Here is a 20492-nt window from a genome sequence, read left to right as displayed (position 1 = left end):
TATATGTATGTAATCATGCATATGGATATATATAGGGTGTCCCTTAAAAAAAAAAGCTTTCATAGATTAAAACTGCACTAAGACCTTGGAGATACTGTGTGTGTGTGTGTGTGTGTGTGTGTGTGTGTGTCAGTGAGAGAGAGAGAGTATAGTCACATATACATAAAGTCACATATGTTTATGTATGTGTGTATAGTGAGAGAGAGATCAGTCTAACAATTAAAAAATAGAGTAACTTTACTACTATCACTTAAGAAGAAAGAGTATCTGTTTAACATAGTTGTAGTGATATTTTAGGACTCTAAGATATGTTGCTTCCTCACGTTAGCTACAACAAACTTTATGTCCTTTTGGGAATAATTTTTTGAGCATGAGTTAAAGAACAAAAACATACATATATTTTGTTTTTAGATTACATAAATGGTGGAGAACTTTTTACTCACCTTTCTCAAAGAGAACGTTTCACGGAAAATGAAGTGCAGATATACATTGGGGAAATTGTGCTTGCCCTTGAACACCTCCATAAGGTAAGCTACTTAACCTCCCTAGCTTCTTTTTCAAAGTAGCTCTCATATTGTTTCTATATTTTAGACACATGTTGAGTGTATTACTAGTTTCATTAATTGTAAACGTATTTATTCATTCTCTTCCCTGGTGTATTACCTGTGCACCAAACTGAGAGGTAATTTCTAAGGAACATTTCTGTTTTTACTAAGGAATTAGAAACAGTGATTTATTAATTTCTACTTCCCTTCTCTTCCTCTGCCCCAATATTGAAAAGAGTAGCCCCATGGTTTTTATTTTTCATTAAAGAAAACAAGAAGAGTAGCATAGAAAAATCCTATTTAATATATAATCATAATTCCTATTATATGTGTCCCAAACTAAACCTTCTTCCATATCTAAGCAAACACTAATTTGGTTAGGAAGTAAGGGTTGCTTTATTCTTATTGGTTGACAGTCCCCTATACTCAGTTTCCTCAATTTCCATTCTAATTTTTTAATCTGACATTCTTTGCCTCATTTCTTCACCCCTGTGTAGACTTACGTCAGCTGCTAAAACAAAATACTTGTCCGTAATTTGTAATTCATACTGTAAAAATCAGCATAAAGGTCTTTCTCGTCTTATTGAAAGTATCACATGTCTAGATTTAAGAAATTTCAGTTACAGTCTTCATATTTCTGACTCAGATTTAAGAAGTGTTTGTGACATATTGAATTGGTATTATATGTGGGAACCGTATTCTTAGTTAAGTTCTTTAGTTGTAACCGGATGTATTGAAATTGCCAGAAGAATATGAGGATTTTTAAAAGATCTACTTATAAAAATACCAGCACAGTTTATGAGAATCATAAGTTAAAAACAAAACTTGCCACACAGAAACACAAATATTATGGCTGTATTTTTATAATTGTGCATAGTTTTAGTTTTCTTGCTTATAATTTTATTTAGATGTCATTTATTAACAGGATTAGAACTAGGAGCCAATTAAAAGAAATGTCAGAAGTTTCACCCTTAGGCACACAAATTGTGTGTGATCTTTTGTTTTCTGTAAACCATAATGAAATCACCAAAAGCAGTGTAGTAAGAGTAAGAAGCCAGAAGGAATATATTAAAAATTTAGTATTTACTAGCTAATATAAAAATATCAGTTCCCTTTATGAAAGAAAAAGTATATAAATGCATGCTACAGTCATGACTGGTTTAAAACCCACCTGCTTTACTAACTATATCAGTGACAGCAATGTCTTTGTGATGTTGCTGAGGAGCTTGAAGTCAAAGTCAATCATGTGACCAAAAAATTTGCTCAAGATATCATTCATTTAATGTATTCAGTAATATATAGTATATATAGTATAGTATATAGTTGGCTGTCCTGGTAAATTGTGAGTAAAGTTACAGGTATAAAATTACCTATCTCTGATTATGTATATATTTGTATAAATGTTTATTTATATATATGTGCCACACATACACATGTACATATGCATATGTCTGGCACATAGTAGTCACTTAATAAATTATTATATGGTTAGGGGTTTTTTCTTAAACATAAATAGCCTTATGCCAATGCCTGGATATTTTAAACTCAACTCTAGTCCAAAACGGAAATCATTCTTTCCTCCACTCTTCTAAACTTCCCTGTTATTGTTAAGGTCAGCGCCATCCTCTCCCTCACTCAGGCTTGCAACAGTGATATTATCATTCATTCCTTTCTTGCACTTGTCTTGTCATTTCTACCTTCACGACATCTCTCCTATATGTCCTGTCCCATTCTCTCTACTTACACAACCACCATACTGGTACAGGTTCTTAGCACCTCATCCCTGGATTAGTACAAAGCCTTCTCATTGATCGCCTTTGTCTTAATTTTCCCCTGACTCCAATCCACCCTTCACTTAGCTGCCAAAATGATTTTCCTAAAGTGCAGGTACAACCATGTTTACCCCCTATAGATTCAAATATGAAATGTTTTGTTTGGTATTTAAAGCTCTTTACAGATTTGTCTGTTCCTTCCTTTCCAGCCTTCATATGCTTTATTCTCCATCCATGCGTTCTACAATCCAGTGTCACTGCCCTTCTTAACTGTTCTTTGAATAAGATGCTCCATATCTGGATTCTGTGCCTTTTATTTGCTTAGAAGATTTTTCCCTCCTTACCTTTACTTCCCGACTTCCCAGACTTTTAAATCTTAGCTCAAGTCCCACCATCTGTAATGATCTTTTTCTGGTGCCCCCTTTACTTTCCCTCTGAGTACCTTCCATGTGTACTGTGTGTTTACATAAATACATACAAATATAATTTACACACATATACATATCACATGTGTCTCCTCCATTAGAATATGAGTCCGTTGAGATCAGAGACCATGTTTTTGCCTCTCTTTTTATCTCCAGCACTTAGTACCTGTTGCTGGCACATAATAAGAGCTTAATAAGTGATTGTTGACTGACTGACCAATTCTTCTTATTCATAATTAGGCAAAATTAAGAGATTTGAAGAGACAGGAAGGCAAAAATGTTAATTAAAAGTATGACATTAAATATCTGCAAGCCTCCTTCGAATATCAAGTTCTAAATACAGATGAAGAACAAACATGATAATAAATATCATCATCAATAAACAGCAGCAGCAACAAAAGCCATTAAGTAGCATTAAGATCTTATTATGTGCCAGGTACTAAGTTCTGGGTATGAAGAAGAAAAGTCCAAAACATGGTCCCTGCTGTCAAAGACCTTAAATTCTAATAGGTGACACAATGTACAAGCAACTCTGTTTTCTCTCTCAAAGTATGTGGAGGGGGAGTGAAGTGTCAGAGGACTGGAAAGGTGGGGTGGGGCCAGATTGTGAAGGGCTTTAAAAGCTAAACAAGATTGTCAGTTTTAGCTCTACTTATCTTGGTGTGTAGTGTGTTGTGTTATTAAATTTTTAAAAGTTGTTTTATGGTTTGACAAAGTTAATAAGGCACTTACAAATAAGACATATTTTTTGAAAGTTCTCTGGCGTGAACTGAAATGATCTACCGAGTACTCTTATATAGAGGAAAGTAAAAATTATTGCGAAAAGTCTTACAAGATGAGATGTCATAGTCAGTATTGTTCATTTATGATATCAAGCAATCACATCCTTCTCACTTAAGTGTTTTTAAATTTAAACTAAAATTCATCTGAATATATAATTTTGAAAATGCAGCTTTTTGATAATTGGCATTATTTCATAGTAGTTGGTACTATCTAAAACTATTTTGCTGGAAGGATTTTACCAACAAAAATTTGAGAATTGTTCCTGGTCTAATAGATCATCTCCACATGACTGCTGACACAGATTGGGAATGGGAAGCTGAGAGTAATAGATTATGGTAATAATAGATTACCAATAGTAATGGATTACCAAGAGGTATTCAAGGGAGACAGTCAGTGGATACATAAACCTGTGCAAATTTAGATACTTGTTTTCTAATTTCTTTTATGTTCCCATTTGTTCATTCATGTCTAACTTTTCATGACCCCGTGGACCATAGCACACCAAGACTAAGCATGGGGTTTTTTGGCATGGATACTGGAATGGTTTGCCATTTTCTTCTCCAGTGGAGAAGAACAGAGGTTAAGTGACTTGCCTAGGGTCACACAGCTAGTAATTGTCTGAGGCCAGATTTGAGCTCAGGTCTTCCTGACTCCAGGCCTAGCATTCCTCTGATCCACCTGATCCACCCATTTATAGTGCCTACTAAATGCCATGTATGCAAAGGTGATTACTAAATGATGCCAAACCAACACATTTCTAAATTTTAAATGTTGGATATGAAGTATTTCTAGTTCTTAGGTCTAAACAGATAAAGCAAAAGAACTAGTTATATCACTAGACTGAGGGTTAAAAATTTTGCCTATAAAAAATTTAAATGCATCTTGGTAGAAAAGCCCATTTCTTTGTTCCTGTTGTTTTTGAACTCCCCCATCCAAAAGAGGCATTTGGGGGTGGGATAGGAGGAGGATGACAGAGCAAACTGAGTATCACTAAATGTGTTTTCTAGTGTTCAGTAAAATAACTCAAATCTAGAGATTTTTATTTCATCCTAACATTCACATATTCTTATATTATTTCTCCCTCAGTTATCTTTATGTGCCAAACTTTTCTTTGAATTCGGCATCCTTTGAATGGCACTCAGCCTATGACTAATTGATAAATCAAATTGATTGATATACATTTCCTCATACCTTATCAAGCAGAAAAGGTTGCTTCTTGGAAATAATTGTCTTGTATTTACTATATTTAAATTTATTTGTCTTTCAAGGGATTATCAAAGATTTCACACCCTTGATATTGGCGGAAATAGGTTTCCTTTGCTGAAAACATTTGTTTTAGGCCAAGGACTCATTTTAAGACTGAATGTGAGACTTATACTGAGAAACTGGCAGTGATGCAACTTCTGTAAGAGATGAGGCAGATATTTGCAGTTTGTTCATCAGTGGTTGTATCCAGAATGAAGTAGTTATAAAATATTGAGTTGGTTTGCTTTTAGCTGTTTAAACCCTAAGGACCAACTAAAATAAAATTATTTTAGATATTTAAATTTAGAAATGAGTTCATTTAAGAGGCATTTTTAATTACCTGTTGCATAAATACCATTATACTAAACACTGAAAACATAAAATAAATGGAATGTCAAGAAATCTGTAATTTAAGTGTCAAATAAACTTACAGGAAAAAACTGAAGGAGGTGTGATTTATAGATAAATGTAGTACAAATTATACATAAGTGGTGTGAAACAGTAAGGAAATGAACTTTTGGGGCTCTTTAGTCATGAAAGGCATCTTAAAAGGGTATATTGAAGGAAGACCTCACTTTGGAGAACGTGGAGGTTTTTCCTTCTGGGGAACAATGTTAATTAAAACAGACAAATATGATACAAATAGATAAAGGTAAGAAAATCACCCTTGCTAGATTTAAAGGTTACAATAGGAAATAATGAGAAATTACATTGGGTTAGGAAAAGTGAAGCTGGTAGAGGACCTAGTATGATAGACTTTCTTAAGAGCTTAGAATCTGGCTGACTGGTGATAGGAAACTACTGTGAATTCTTGAACAGTAGAATGATGATTTTTAAAAAAAATGAAATCTACGAATTTTATGTTATTTTAAAGAAATCATTATTTTAAATGTTTATTGCTTATTTTCACAGTTGGGCATTATATACCGTGACATTAAACTAGAGAATATTCTACTTGATAATAATGGCCATGTGGTGCTGACAGATTTTGGTCTAAGTAAGGAGTTCCTTGCTGATGAAGTGAGTATTGTATATATTTTAAAGTTATCGATATGTTTATAAATGGAAAATAAGTTTTTATGGGTTCCTGAAGAAGTTGATTCATCTGAGAATTTTTTTTGTGGATTGCTTTTTTTTTTTTTGGAGGGGGGAAGACAGGGCAATTGGGGTTAAGTGACTTGCCCAAGGTCACACAGCTAGTAAGTGTGTCAAGTGTTTGAGGCCAGATTTGAACTCAGGTCCTCCTGACTCCAGGACCAATGCTCTGCTCACTGCGCCACCTAGCTGCCCCTTGTGGATTGCTTTTAGTACCAGATTACAATAGTGTGTCATTTTCAATAAGTACATATGCATATTAAGGATAGGTGCTCACTTTTTATTTTTTTTACTTATAAGAGTAGATAATCAAAACAATTTAGAGTCCAACACTAGGTTCAATAATATTTTTGCATTGTAGCTAAGTATTGTTATAGCAGTTTCTTTGAAATTGCTTTGCATAAGTTCTTGCACCTTATTCTCCTATGTGAACTCAGCAATATAGTAACACTGGCCTCCTTGCTGTTCCTCATATATAGCATGCTATCTCCTTTCTTTATACATTTTCACTGGCTTTCTCAAGTCTCAGCTAAAATCCCAACTTCTATAGAAAGCTGTTTTCAGTTTATCCTAGATATATTTTATTTGTCCATAATTGTTTGTATGTTTTTTCCCCATCAAACTGAGAGTTCCTTGAGAGCAGAGACTTTTTGGTTTGCTAATTTTGGTTTGGTTATTGCCTTCCTTTGTATCCCTTCCTTTGTATTTGTATTAATACAATGCCTGACACATAGTAGGCACTTAATAAATAGTTATGACTTGACTTACTGTCACAGAAGTAGTACTGAAATACTACCTGGTGGAGCCAGAAGTGGGGGTTCAGTAGTCTTAGCTCAGGAAGCTGGGGAGACCCCCCCTCTTGCAATGATGGAAGGCGATCAGTGCAGGAAGGGAGGCATCTTAGCAAGTCCCACCTTAGCAGATCAGTGGGAGTTTCTGAGCCACAGAGGGATAGAGCTGGCAAGCTCCAACACCAGGACCCCAGGTGTGACTTTGTACAGCCAGGGGAATTGGCAGGCACCAGCGCAGACCTACGGCTGAGAGCACCCATGCTATATAGGTGCAGCCCTAGGGAAGAGGAGACTTCCAACAGCCAGACCACCCCTCCCCCACCCCTGACACTGAGACCCTGGGGAAACTCAGAAAGACTTCACAGAACCTCCATTCTTGGCAAATACCTGCCAGCTTCAGCTCAGCAGCAGTATATAGCTTCTAGCTGACAAAATCAGAGGTCACAGCACACAAAGCCAGTAACCAGGCCCCTAGCTCCCAACACAAGAAGCTTGGGACAGAACCCCCTGAGCTCCAAAAGCAGAGATTCACTTAAGAAGCCAGGAAAAGGGCAACCACCATGAAGAGGAAAGCTAGAAAAGTTAAAAAAAAAAACATTGAATCGTATTATGGACACAGAGAAGCTCAAAATACAAATTCAGAAGAGGATAGCATTGACACTGTACCCACATCTGAAACTTCAAAAGGGAATATGATCTGTTCTCAAGCCCAAAAACCATTCATGAAAGAGCTCAAAGATGATTTTAAAAGCCAAATTAGAGAGGTAAAAGAAAAATTACAGAATCTAACAGGAGAAAATGTCTCCGTGAAAAGTAAAATTGGCCAAATGGAAAGAGAAATACAGAAGGTATCTGAAGAGAATAATTCGTTAAAAATTAGAATTGGGCAAGTAGAAGCTAATGACTCTATGAGGCATCAAGAATCAGTCAAACAAAACCTAAAGAATGAAAAAATAGAATGTAATAGAATGTAATGTAAAACATATCATTGGAAAAACATCTGACCTGGAAAATAGATCCCGAAGAGATAACCTAAGAATTATTCGTCTTCTTGAAAGCCATGATGAAAAAAAGAGCCTGGACAGTAGTATCTTCCAAGAAATCATCAAGGAAAACTTCTCCAAGGTCCTAGAACTAGAGGGTCAAATAGTCATTGAAAGAATCCACCAATCACTCCCTGAAAGAGATCCCAAATTGAAAACTCCAAGGAATATTGTAGTCAAATTCCAGAATTATTGGGTCAAGGAGAAAATACTGCAAAGAGCCAGAAAGAAATGATTCAAATATTGTGGAAGTACAGTCAGGATCACACAGGACCTTGCAACCTCTACATTAAAAGATCAGAGGGATTGGAATATGATATTCTGAAAGGTAAAGGAGCTTGGACTACAACCAAGGATCAACTATCCAGCAAAATTGAGCGTAATCTTTCAGGCAAGGATGTGGATATTTGATGAAATAAGGGAATTCCAGACTTTCCTGATAAAAAGGCCAGAGCTCAATGGAAAATTTGGTCTCCAAATATAAGACTCAAAAGAGGCATAAAAAGGTAAACAAGGAAAAAAAATATTTAAAAAAAAACCTTGTTATTCAACAAGGGCAAACTGTTTACATCCCTATATGGGAGGATGATATTTGCTAATTTTGAGAATGGTATAGTTAGTACAACATCTAAAGAGGATATACATAGAGGGTGTGGGTATAAATTAACTGATGTGATGATAAAAAACTTCGTTAAGGGATGAAAAGGATTGTATTGGGAGAAAATGTAAGGAGGAGGCAGAAAAGGGTAAATTACATCACATGACAAGGTACAAAAACATTATACTAGAGGGAAAGAAAGGAGGAAGAAGAACAGTGTTTGAGCTTTGCTCTCATCGGACTTGGTTCAAGGAGGCAATAACATACTCTGTTAAGTATAGAAATCAAACTTGCGCAACAGGCAGTAGGAGGGGAAAGGGGAAAGAAGGGGGGAGTGGTTAGAAGGGAGGGACGAAGTAGTAAGGGAAAAGGATAAGACGGGGGCGGGGAGGGCCTGAAAGGGAGAGAATATGGAGGGAGACGGTGATCAAAAGCGAAACTCTTGAGGAGGGGAAGGGAAAAATAAAAACATAAATGGGGGCAGGGGGAATGGGATGAAAAAAAGACACAGATAGTAATCATAACTGTGAATGTGAATGGGATGAACTCTCCCATAAAATGAAGGCAGATTGCAGTATGGATTAAAAACCGTAATCCTACAATATGTTGTTTACAAGAAACACATTTGAAACGGGGATACACACAGGGTAAAGGTAAAAGTCTGGAGTAGAATATATTATGCTTCAGCTGAAGTAAAAAAGTAGGGGTAGCAATCTCAGACAAAGCCAAAGCAAAGATAGATCTAATTAAATGAGATAAGGAAGGAAACTATATCCTGCTAAAAGACACCATAGACAATGAAATAATATCATTACTTAACATATATGCACCAAGCGGTATAGCATCCAAATTCTTACAGGAGAAGTTAAGGGAGTTTCAGGAAGAAATAGACAGCACTTCAGTCCATCATCCACATAGCTGCTAAAGTGACTTTTAATTAAATTTTATTTTTTTTAGTTATCCAATATTTTTTCTTCCACCTCCCGCTAAAAACGAAAACACTTATAATAAATTGTACATAGTTAAGTGAAACAAATTCCAATATTGGTCATATCTAAAATGTGTCTTATTCTGCATTTTAATCTACTACCTCTCTCTCAGAAGATGAGTAGCATTCTTCATCCAATATATCTACCTGTTTTTAACCATTTTCATTTCCTTTTGATGATTACTACTTTGTAGTATAGTTTGACATCAGGTCCTGCTAGGCCCCCTTTCTTCCCAAACTTTTTTTCCATTATGTCCCTGAGATTCTTGCCTTTTTATCCATATCCAGAGAAAGAACTGATGGACTCTGAATGCAGATGGAAGCATACTATTTTCACTTTTTGGGGTTTTTTGTGAGTTTTTTTCCCTTTTTTTCTGTTTCTTCTTTCACATGACTGATGTGGAAATATGTTTAACATGATTGCACATGTATAACCTATACCACATTGCTTGCTCTCTGGAGGAGAGGAGGGAGGGAAAAAATTTGGAACTCAAATCTTATAATAATGAATATTGAAAACTTTCTTTACATGTGATTGGAAAAAAATACTATTTGCATTTTTAAAGAGATTTTTGACCTTTTGTTCCTCCATATACAAAGTAATTTTCCTAAAGTACAGGTCTGACTTTGTTATCTTCTGTTCAAACTCTAGTAGCTCACTATTTCATCGAGGATCAAATTTCATGTCTAACATTATACGCTTCACAGCAGAGCCCCATTTTGTCTTTCTTGTCTTCTTCATGTCACTCCCTTCTATACACTCTGTGGGTCCAGCCATCCTGGCTTACTCTCCATTCCACACAATGACACACTCTTATCTCTGTGCCTTTGCACTGGCTGCCTTCCATGCCCAGGATGTGTGTGTGTGTGTGTGTGTGTATGTACACTTTACATGTAATATGCATATATATTACATATAAAATATATGTGTGTGTGTATGTATATATATATATATATGTACATACAGAGAAAAAGAGACAGAGAGAGAGACAGAGAGAGCAAGCGCAAAAGCACCACACATGTATATATTGTCTTTCCTGTTAGAATATAGTTCCTTGATGGCAGGGACTGTTTGTCTCTTGTATTTGTATCTTTGTTACCTAGTACAAATATCTCATACTATATGGTACACACTTAATAAAAGCTTAATTGCTTGATACCATAAGTCAGATAGTTTCACTCTTAAAGCTGTTTCTCTAAAGCATGGTACAGATGAGTTTATCTTCTTATTGGAAATACCTTCTCTCCTGCCCCTCAAACTTCAACCTACATTTTCCATTTATCCCCTCTGGATAAAAAGAGATGGAGTAAATGAATCTACATTAAAGTCATAAAGCTGGATTTAGAGCTAGAAGAAACCTAAAAGTTACCTGACCCAACCTTTTCATTTGATAGATGAAGGAACTAAGGACCAAAGCGGTTGAGTGACTATCCCTAGGTCACACATTCTGCTAGGCAAGATTTGGAATTATGTTGTCTGACCGAAAATCTGATAATGTTCACAGCAGCACACTTCTTCACTCCTAGACAGTGTTTAGATTCCTGGAAGTATTTATTATCTTTTTATTTATTCTGTATATATTTCTATGTACATATATATCCATCTAGAGATATATCCATGTGTGTATATTATATATGTATTTTATAGATAGATATACACATAGATATAATGCATATGTGCAGGTTTTACACATATATTTTATAATATTCATGTTCACATATTAAATTATTTTCCACATAAGACTGCAAATTCTTTTAAAATAGGCATTAATTTTCAGAGCCTACACAATACCTGACATATAGTAGGTGCTTAATAAATACTTGTTGATTGGTTGATTGATTAATTAGAAGATGCCAGTTACAAAGAAATGACTAGATTTGGGATTTCAAAGATTAGGAGTGATATTTTTTGTGAGCTAGAGAGAAGGAACTTTCTTTGTGTTCCTCCTTCTAGCAGGTGTATCGGAGTGTCCAACAGATGGTCCCCAATACTGTTTACCAAACTAGATTAAAATATCATTGGGAAATATTTAATAAAATAAATAAAAATACAATAGAACATAGATAATATTGATATGTGGTTTTCTAAGTATCAGTTGAATGAGATCTTTAGGTACAGTTTAGTGTCTTCATTTCTATTTGAATTTGATACCACTGATGTAGGTGATTGCCTGTTTCACCAAAGTATAAGGCTAGTTCTAACCATTTCATGTTGTATTTTTTGTTGTATTTGCTAGCATATAATGAGATGACTTTTTTTTCCAGACTGAAAGAGCATATTCTTTTTGTGGAACTATAGAATACATGGCGCCTGATATTGTCAGAGGAGGAGATGCAGGACACGATAAGGTATTCTTTATTTTGACCTTCCTTTTATTATTCTTTGTATAAAGGTCTAATGGTACAAGTTTTAGCTAATTCAGTTGCCTCTCTGATAGTCGTTTCATTCAGTTCATTTGCCTATGTTGCCATCGTTATCTTGATACCCTTCTTTACTTAGTGTGCCAGAAGACTTGGTAGTGAAGTGGATAGAGGGCCAGGCCTAGAGTCAGGGAAACCTGAGTTCTAATGCAGCTTCAGATACTTGCTAGCTATGTGACTGGTCAAGTCACCAAACCTCTTTGCCTCGGTTTTCTCATCTGTAAAATTGGTATAATAATAGCAGCTACTTCCCAGGGTTGTTGTTAAGATTAAGTGAGTTAATAATTATAAAGTGCTTAGCACAGTTCGTGGCAGCTAGCTATTGTCATTATCATCATTATTATTAAAGTTATCTAATAATGCTTAGTTGGATAAATGTGCCATGTATATATGAGCTTGTTCATCTCTTATTGATCATGGTTTTGTAATTCAATGATATGAGGCATTCATTGTTATAAATTTACCTCAGAGAACCACTGTATTGTTAGGGGTATGTTCATACTGACTTGAGAGAGCTGATTGTCAAATTTTCAGTGTCAGTGTTTATACCTTGGAAACAGGCAAAGGCTACAAATCAGGGGTTTTGTTTTGTTTATTGTCTATACTTTAAAAATTATGGAGAAAATTTAATGATGGATATTAAACTTAAAAGTATATAGTGCATACTTTTCTTTTCAGAGAGCTAATTATTAAATTATCTGTATTCCCTGCCTATATTCTCCAGATCTTACATCATTATAATTTTGTTGTCTTTCACATTATCTGTTATTGATTATGTTCTCAAAAGTAGTATGTAGAAATTATTATTTTGTATTAACAAGAGCTTCTTTGTGCCTGTATTAAAAATTTTTATGATATCCTTGTGTACTTGAAAAAAATGTTCTTCATCTGATCATTCCCTTTCCTTCTCTCTCAATATCTTGTATTTCAGCTTGTTAATGTTGTTAATATTAACACTTGTTAATTTTTTTCTTTTAAAGATTTTTTTCTAATTAGATGTAAGAACAACTTTTAATATTCATTTTTGAAATTTTGAATTCGAAATTCTTTCCCTCTATCCCTCACCTCTCCCTTCCTGAGATGGCAAATAGTTTGATATAGGTTGTACATGTGCAGTCATGCAAAGTGTATTTTCATATTAGTCTTGTTGTGAAAAAAGAGACAGATCAAAAAAAAAAAAACAATCCAAGAAAATAAAGAAAAAAAGTTTGCTTCAATCTGCATTCAGACTTCATCAGTTCTTTCTCTGAATTTTTCATCATAAGTCCTTTGGAACTTTCTTGGACCATCATGTTGCTGAGAATAGCTAAGTTATTCACAGTTGATCATTGCACAACATTGCTATTAGTACGTGCACTGTTTTCCTGGTTCTGCTTACTTCACTTTGTATCAACTCATGTAAGTCTTTCCAGGTTTTTCTGAAAGCATACTGCTCATTATTTCTTATAGCACAATAGAATTCCATCACAATCATATCCTGTAATCTGTTCAGCCATTCCCCAATTGATGGGCATCCTTTCAATTCCCAGTTCTTTACCACCACAAAAAGAATTGCTATAAATAGTTTTCTGTATAGGTCTTTTTCTTTTTTTATCTCTTTGGGATACCTAATAGTGGTATTGCTTGGTCAAAGGGTATGCATTGTTTTGTAACCCTTTGGTCATAGTTCCACATTACTTTTCAGAATGGCTGAATGAGTTCACAACTTGACCAACAGAGCATTAGTGTCCCAGTTTTCCCACATCCCCTCCAACGTTTATCATTTTCCTTTTCTGTGATATTAATTGATCTGATAGTTATAAGATGGAACCTTAGAGTTGTTTTAATTTGCATTTCTCTAATGAGTAGTTATTAAGAGCATTTTTTCATATGACTATAGATAGCTCTGTTCTCTTTATTCGAGAACTGCCTGTTCTTGTCTTTTGATCATTTATTAATTGGGGAAGGACTTGTATTCTTATAAATTTGACTCAGTTGTCTCTATATTTGAGAAATGAAGCCTTTATCAGAGAAACTTGCTGTAAAAATTTTTCCGCATTTCTCTCTCTGTCTCTCTCTCTGTGTCTCTGTCTCTCCTCTCCTCTCCTTCTACCCTATCCCTCCTTCAAAGTATTTTGCTTCTGACTACCATGTCCCCCAGTCCTCCTTCCCTTCTTTCAGCCCTACTTTTCTCTTTTCCTTCTTCTTATCCTTCCCCTCCTACTTCCCTGTAAGGTAATATAGATTTCTATACCTTTAACTGAGTGTGCATGTTATTCCTTCTTTGAGCCAGTTCTGATGAGAGTAAGGTTCAAGCGTTATCTACCACCCTCCCATCTTCCCCTCCACTGAAAAAGTTCTTTTGTGCTGTTTTTATGTGAGATAATTTACCCCACTCTACCTCTCTCTTCCCCTTTCTCCCAGTATATCCCCCTTTCTCACCCCTTAATTTTATTTTTTTAAGATATCATTCCATTATAATCAATTCACACTGATGCCCCCTATGTATACTCCTTCCAATTGCCCTAGTAATGATAAAGTTCTTAGGAGTTACAAGTATCATCTTCCCCTGCAGGAATGTAAACAGTTGAATCTTATTGAATCCCTTATGATTTTTCTTTCTTGTTTACCTTTTTATTGCTTCTCTTGATTCTTGTATTTGAAAGTCACATTTTCTATTCAGCTCTGTTCTTTCCATCAGAAATGCTTGAAAGTCCTCTATTTCATTAAGTATTCATTTTTCCCCCTGAAAGATTATACTCAGTTTTACTGGATAGGTGATTCTTTGTTCTAATACTAGCTCCTTTGCCCTCCAGAATATCATATCTTAAGCCCTCTGATCCTTTAATGTAGAAGCTGCTAAATCTTGTGTTAGCCGATTGTGGTTCCACAATATTTAAATTGTTTCTTTCTGGCTACTTACGGTATTTTCTCCTTTACCTGGGCACTCTGGAATTTGACTGTAATATTCCTGGGAGTTTTCATTTTGGGATCTTTTTCAGAAGGGAATTGGTAGATTCTAGCAATTTCTATTTTACCCTCTGGCTCTAGAATATCAGGGCAGTTTTCCTTAATAATTTCTTCAAATATGATGTCTAGGCTATTTATTTGATCATGGCTTTCAGGTAGTCTAGCAATTTTAAAATTATATCTCCTTGATCTGTTTTCCAGGTCAGTTCTTTTTCCATTGAGATATTTCACATTTTCTTCAATTTTTTTCGTTCTTTGATTTTGATTTTTTGTTTCTGGATGTCTCATGGAGTAATTTTTAAAGAATTATTTTCTTCAGTGAGCTTTTGAACTTACTCTTCCATTTGACTGGTTCTATTTTTTTAAGGAATTCTTTTCTACAGTGAATTTTTTGTGTATCTTATTCTGTGTGGCTAATTCTGCTTTTTAAGGAGTTCTCTTCAGAACTGTGTGTGGGCAGTGCAACAGAGTCCTGCACTGAGTGCCAGCAAAGGGACCCCTTCTGACCAGTAGTCCAACCCCTCTATTGTCTGTGGGCTGAGAGGACCAGAAGATAATGCTGCTGATTCAGTTTGGACTCTGCTCCACTCTCACCCTGTTGAGACAGATCTTTTCTGTTAACCTTCTAAGTTGTCTTGGGCTGGAAAATTGTTTCATTCTGTTCTTTTGTTGGTTCTGCCACTCCAAAATTCATTTTGAGACATTATTTTAAAGTTGTTTGGAGGATAATTTCGGAGAGCTCAGGTGAGTCCCTGCCTTTACTCCATCATCTTGACTCCACTTCTGTTGTTTAGTTTTTGTTTGAATTATCACATCCTTATGTGATTTTGTTAATATTGTTAGATTTCTCTCTCTTACCTTATATTGTCTCGTCAATTTTTCTTTTATGAATTAACTCGTACTATTTATATAGAAAAGTTAAATTCACATTCCATTTTCCATTCAGTAGTAGAATCATGCTCATTTATTCTATACCTTAATATCTTAGGACTAATAGAACTTAAAAATCAGCTAATCTAATTCCCTCATTTTACAGATGATGAAACTGAGGCTCAGGGAGGTAAAGTGATTAGGTTGGAGAGTAAGGGCTCTGCTTGTGAAAGCAGCAACAAACAAGTTCTAGAAACCTGCGTGGCTCTGAGCCCAGGAACAGAATGGGGACTCAGCTCTAACTTTTAGTCCTGAACATAAGCCTACAGAGGAATAAATTAGGGCAGGCAGTGAAGAGGGAGCTAGCAGGTCAATACCTCTGAAACTGCAGAATCTTCCAGGGGTTTACAGTGACTGGGTCCTGCAGAAGCTCAACCCACAGACTTGCAGAGCATACAACAGGAAGGCCGTGAACAGATCTCACCTCAGATCACAATACGTTGGAAGCACTGACAACTTAGAGGGCACCAGACTGAGCTGTTAAAGCAACAGAAGGACATAAAAAAAAACAGAAGCTCAGGCCGGATATTTCTGCTCCTCTTGCAAAGAGTGAGCAGAGTCCAATGCAACATAAAATCCAAAGTGAAGAAATAGACTGGAATGAGTACAGAAGATGATGTGAAAACATTACACACAAAGCATTAAAGAAAATTGCAGATTGGACACATGCCCAACAAGAAGTCTTAAATGACGTAAAGAGATTATTTTGAAGAACAAAAAAGAAAAAAAAGATTTAAAAATCATGTAAGAGTGGTAGGGTAAAAATTGGGTTGAGAAATGAGAGCTTAATAGTCTCTTCAGGTGAGAAGAGGAGCCAGTGTTCTCTGACCTTGCCATTTGCATCTTCCATCTCCTGATGGACACAATGTCTCTCCTAAGGAAAGTTCTCCAGGGCTAGGCCAGGAGTCTTCCATCTGCCCAAAAGGTCTTCCTCTACACAAGGAGTCTACCACTTCTGCTACTACCTCCTTGACAGCCTCTTCATGTGAGAAGTTAAAGAAAAAGTTTCTGTGCTGCTGCGCCTTGTGCTTTTCATCTCTTGCTGTCCCCCAAGCAAAGGAAACAAGGGGCTGGGCATCTTCCATCAGTCCTAAAGGGCTTCTCCCTACCACAAAGCAATGACTTCAGTCTGTACCAGTGCAAGGCAACTTCCACTTCCTGCTATCAGCTTGATCTCTCAGTCAGGATGTTGAGAACCTCTGTTGCAAAGAGGGGTAACTTATCCTTTGACTTCAGACCTTCTGTACCTATGCCTAGAGGGAAGAGAAAGGGGAAGTTTGTGGGGAACCGGACTTCTTTCTCCTGCTTTGCAGATTCAACTTTTATGTCTTTTTCTTGTGTCTTTCTCTTGCATAATCTCCACCTATCATGGGGAGGAGGAGTAGTGAAGCAGAACCTCCCCAACTAACCATCTGATTGTCTGACTGTGACTCCTCCCATTTCATTCTGCATTTATTTCCAGACTAATCTCCAACCTTCATTGGGAAGAGTGGCATTCTCTACTCAGTGATGAACATTTTCATACCTGCTCTACCCTAAAGATCTCAGCAATTTTGAACCTTGGTAGATTATCATACAACGCAGTTCCTTAGTATCACCCTTCTCAATCCTCCCATTTCAAAGTTTTAACCCAAAACCACCCAGCCCTTCCACTATACTTTTTGGAGTGCTTGTTCCATAGGCAACAAACTTCTCTTCATCTTAGTCCTTTTCCTCTCCCATTCCTTTCATCTACTAACTATTAATGAAACCTATCTCCCCCAAGATTATACACATTCCTGGCCACTCTTTCCAGTAATAGCTGGACCTTCACTCATTCACCTCAGCCTACTTTGACTAGTGAGCAGGGAAACTGAAGTACTCCTTGCTCCTTTTTGCCACTTGTCCTTCCTCCATCACTCAGTAACTGCTCTTCCTTTGAGGTCCGTGGCTATTAATATCTACCATTCAATAAAAATCCTGGTATGTACTGTGTATAGACTCCCAGGTCATTCTCCTTCCTTCCTCAGTGAGTTTGGTACCTGGATTACAATTTTTTTCTTCTTCCCAACTCCTGCCCTCATAGTAGGAGATATCAGCATACATATTGATGCTTTCTCAAACATCCCAACCACTCAGTTTCTCAACCTGCTCACTTCCCATGAGCTACTCGTCCACCCTGCCTCAGCTATACATAGGTGTGGTCATACCTTTGACCTTGCCATCAGCCACAACTGTACCACTTCCATGTTCAGGAATTCTGAAATCCCCTTATCCAGCCAAACTTTATTGGTTTTTCACCTCTTCCTCTGCCTTTCTTTATATTACTCTACTCTTTGTCCACACCATGAACTCCAATCCCTTGACTCCTCAATTCTCTCTCAGGCTATCTCCCGGTACTAGCCACTCTTTCCTCTTTTCCTCAGTGAACCAATTCAGTGAACTCAATCCCTGAGTAAACCAATTCAGCTCTAACACTTTCTTCCTTTCTTGAATCCCTACCCCCCTTATCGTATCACCTATTTACCCATCCAAGCCTCAGACTTGAATCACTCCCACCATTGGATGTCTTCACTCCTACACAACGATGGAGGAAATCATGTGACTTTTCTGACTGGGTCCACTACAAATTCATATTACATAACCTCAACTGAGCCCTCTGCTACTAGGAAATCTTATTATATCTTCTTATCAACTTACTATCCCAGTCTCCACGATGGTTCTTCCAAACCTTTTCATCCGTCTTCAAATCTTCCATGTCTCTCTCAGCTAAGATCCTTGCCTCATATTTTACAGAAAAAAAATCCACCACGTGAATTCCCTTTTCTTAGCCTCTTCCTCATCTCCTATTTCTTAGGGGTCTTCTGCTACTCTCTTCTCCTTCACACCTTCACCTCTCTCACATGATGAAGTGGACTTACTCCTGACCAAGGCTAATCCTTCTGCTTATTAAAGTGATTCCACTCCATTCCATCTCCAACAGATTGTCCTTTCTATCATCCCCACTCTCTCCTTTATTTACAATCTATCCCTCTCTTCAAACTCATTCTCTTCTACCTGCAAATACTCCCATGTTTCATCCTGAAACATCCCTCATTTGATCCTTCCATTTCTACTGTTGTCTTATATCTCTTCTGCCCTTTATAGTGTAATGGCAAGTAAAGTGGGACTTTGTGTTGTCTTTTGTTTTGGAGTGCTTCTCAGCACTAAGGCAATCAAGTACCTTTGAGCCTTGCCTTTGTTTCAGTAAAGAGTCTTTGATTGAATCGGGAGTCTTTGATGACCTGCTTAAGTCACAGGAAGGCCTAGGTCACATGGGTTTGAGTCACATGGTTGTGACGCCCTCTGACCCTGAAGAAGCATGTATATACTTGGAGGTTAGCATTTTGCTTTGGGGCTCACTCACCGGAAGAGTGTCATGTGATTTGGCCAGATGAGACTCTTGGGTAAGGAGCCCTCCAGCTTTGAAAAACCCAGATATTGGTGCTTCTGTCTCTGGTAATTCTATGTATGTAATATCTCGGTCAGACGGCTAGAAGCCTATCTGTTGATTTGTGTTATTTTGCTCCGTTTATATAATTTCTGCTTGTAATCTCTGTGTTTTCTCTGAATTTTCAGGGTACTGACTTTTTCCCCTGAACTAAGTAAATGACATATGTATGTTCAATTAAAGTGAGATTGTAAGCTTTCCTTAGAAAAGCAGATCAAAGAACCTGTGCTGGCAGCCCTCCTGTGTGCTGGTGTCGTTGGTCTTACACAGCCGTGGTAGTGGCAAGTAGCGTTGTTGTTACATACAGCTAAATTCTTCAAAAGAAAAAGCCGTCTACAATAGGTGCCTCCCCTGTCTCTTTTCTCTCTCTTCCCTCACAATCCACTGTTCCTTTGAACGTGGTCATACCCTTGGTCTTGCTCATTCCATTCACCTTATTCCATTGAAACTGCTCTCTCCAAAATTATCTGTGATCTCTTAGTTGCCAAATACAGTGGCTCTTTCTCTGTCCTCATTCTCCTTGACTTCTCCATGGCCTCTGACACTATTGATCACTCTCTCTTCCTTGATGTTTTCTTCCCTCTGAGTTTTTAGGATACCATTCCCTCCAGGTTTTGCTCCTACCTATCTGACTGTTCCTTCTCTGTCTCCTTTGCTGAATCCTCATCCGTATCACAACCTCTAACCATAGATGCTCTTCCAGGTTCCGTCCTGAGCCCTCTTCTCTTCATCCTTTATACTATTTCACTTGGCGATCTCATCAGCTCCCATGGATTTAATTACCATCTCTATGATGATGACTTTCAAATCTACCTATCCTGTCTCAAAATCTACTGACCTATAATCTGGCATCTCCAACTGCCTTTCAGACATCTCAAAATGTATACCTAATAGACAAATTAAATAGTTCCAAATGGAACTCATTATCTTTCCCCCCAAATCACCCTCTCTTTCTCTCTTCTGTACTACTTTGCAGGGCTTCTTAAACTTTTTCCACTTGTGACCCCTTCAGCATTTCTTAAACTGTGTCCCAGTCCTCCAGGAGTCATTCTGAACTCTTTACTGTCTCTCACTCCCCATATTCAAGCTGTTTCCAAGGCCTGTCAACTTCTCCTTTGCAACATCTCTCAATTGTGCCCCCTTTTCTCCTTTTGATACTCCCACAACTCTATTGCAGGCCCTTATCACCTCACGCCCAGACCATTACAGTAGCCTGCTGGTAGGTCTGCCTGCCCCAAGCTTCTCTCCACTCCAGTCCATTCTCCATTGAGCCACCAAAGTGATTTTTCTAAAGCTCAGGTCCAATCATGTCACCTTCCCTTCTCCCCTTATACACTTAGTAAATTCCACTCATTTTCTTTGGCCACAAGGATCAGATATAAAATCCTTTTTGGCCTTCAGAATCCTTCATAACCCTGCCCCCTTCTACCTTTCCAGT

The 20492-nt window shown here is 37.1% G+C and overlaps 1 protein-coding gene across 1 annotated transcript in view; it reads left to right on the top strand.

Annotated features, from left to right (window-relative positions):
- Positions 1–20492, top strand: part of RPS6KA5 (ribosomal protein S6 kinase A5) — a 207503-nt gene that overhangs the window by 108792 nt on the left and 78219 nt on the right. The window contains exons 4-6 of the mRNA XM_036735228.1: positions 412–527; positions 5683–5790; positions 11551–11634. Of these exons, the coding sequence (XP_036591123.1) occupies positions 412–527; positions 5683–5790; positions 11551–11634 (308 nt within the window). The remainder of the gene's footprint in view (positions 1–411; positions 528–5682; positions 5791–11550; positions 11635–20492) is intronic.

This window comes from Trichosurus vulpecula, chromosome 8 (genome assembly GCF_011100635.1).
Source record: "Trichosurus vulpecula isolate mTriVul1 chromosome 8, mTriVul1.pri, whole genome shotgun sequence".
Lineage (NCBI taxonomy): Eukaryota > Metazoa > Chordata > Mammalia > Diprotodontia > Phalangeridae > Trichosurus > Trichosurus vulpecula.
The sequence above is the reverse complement of the archived record's forward strand: the minus strand, read 5'-3'. Positions and strand labels throughout refer to the sequence as shown.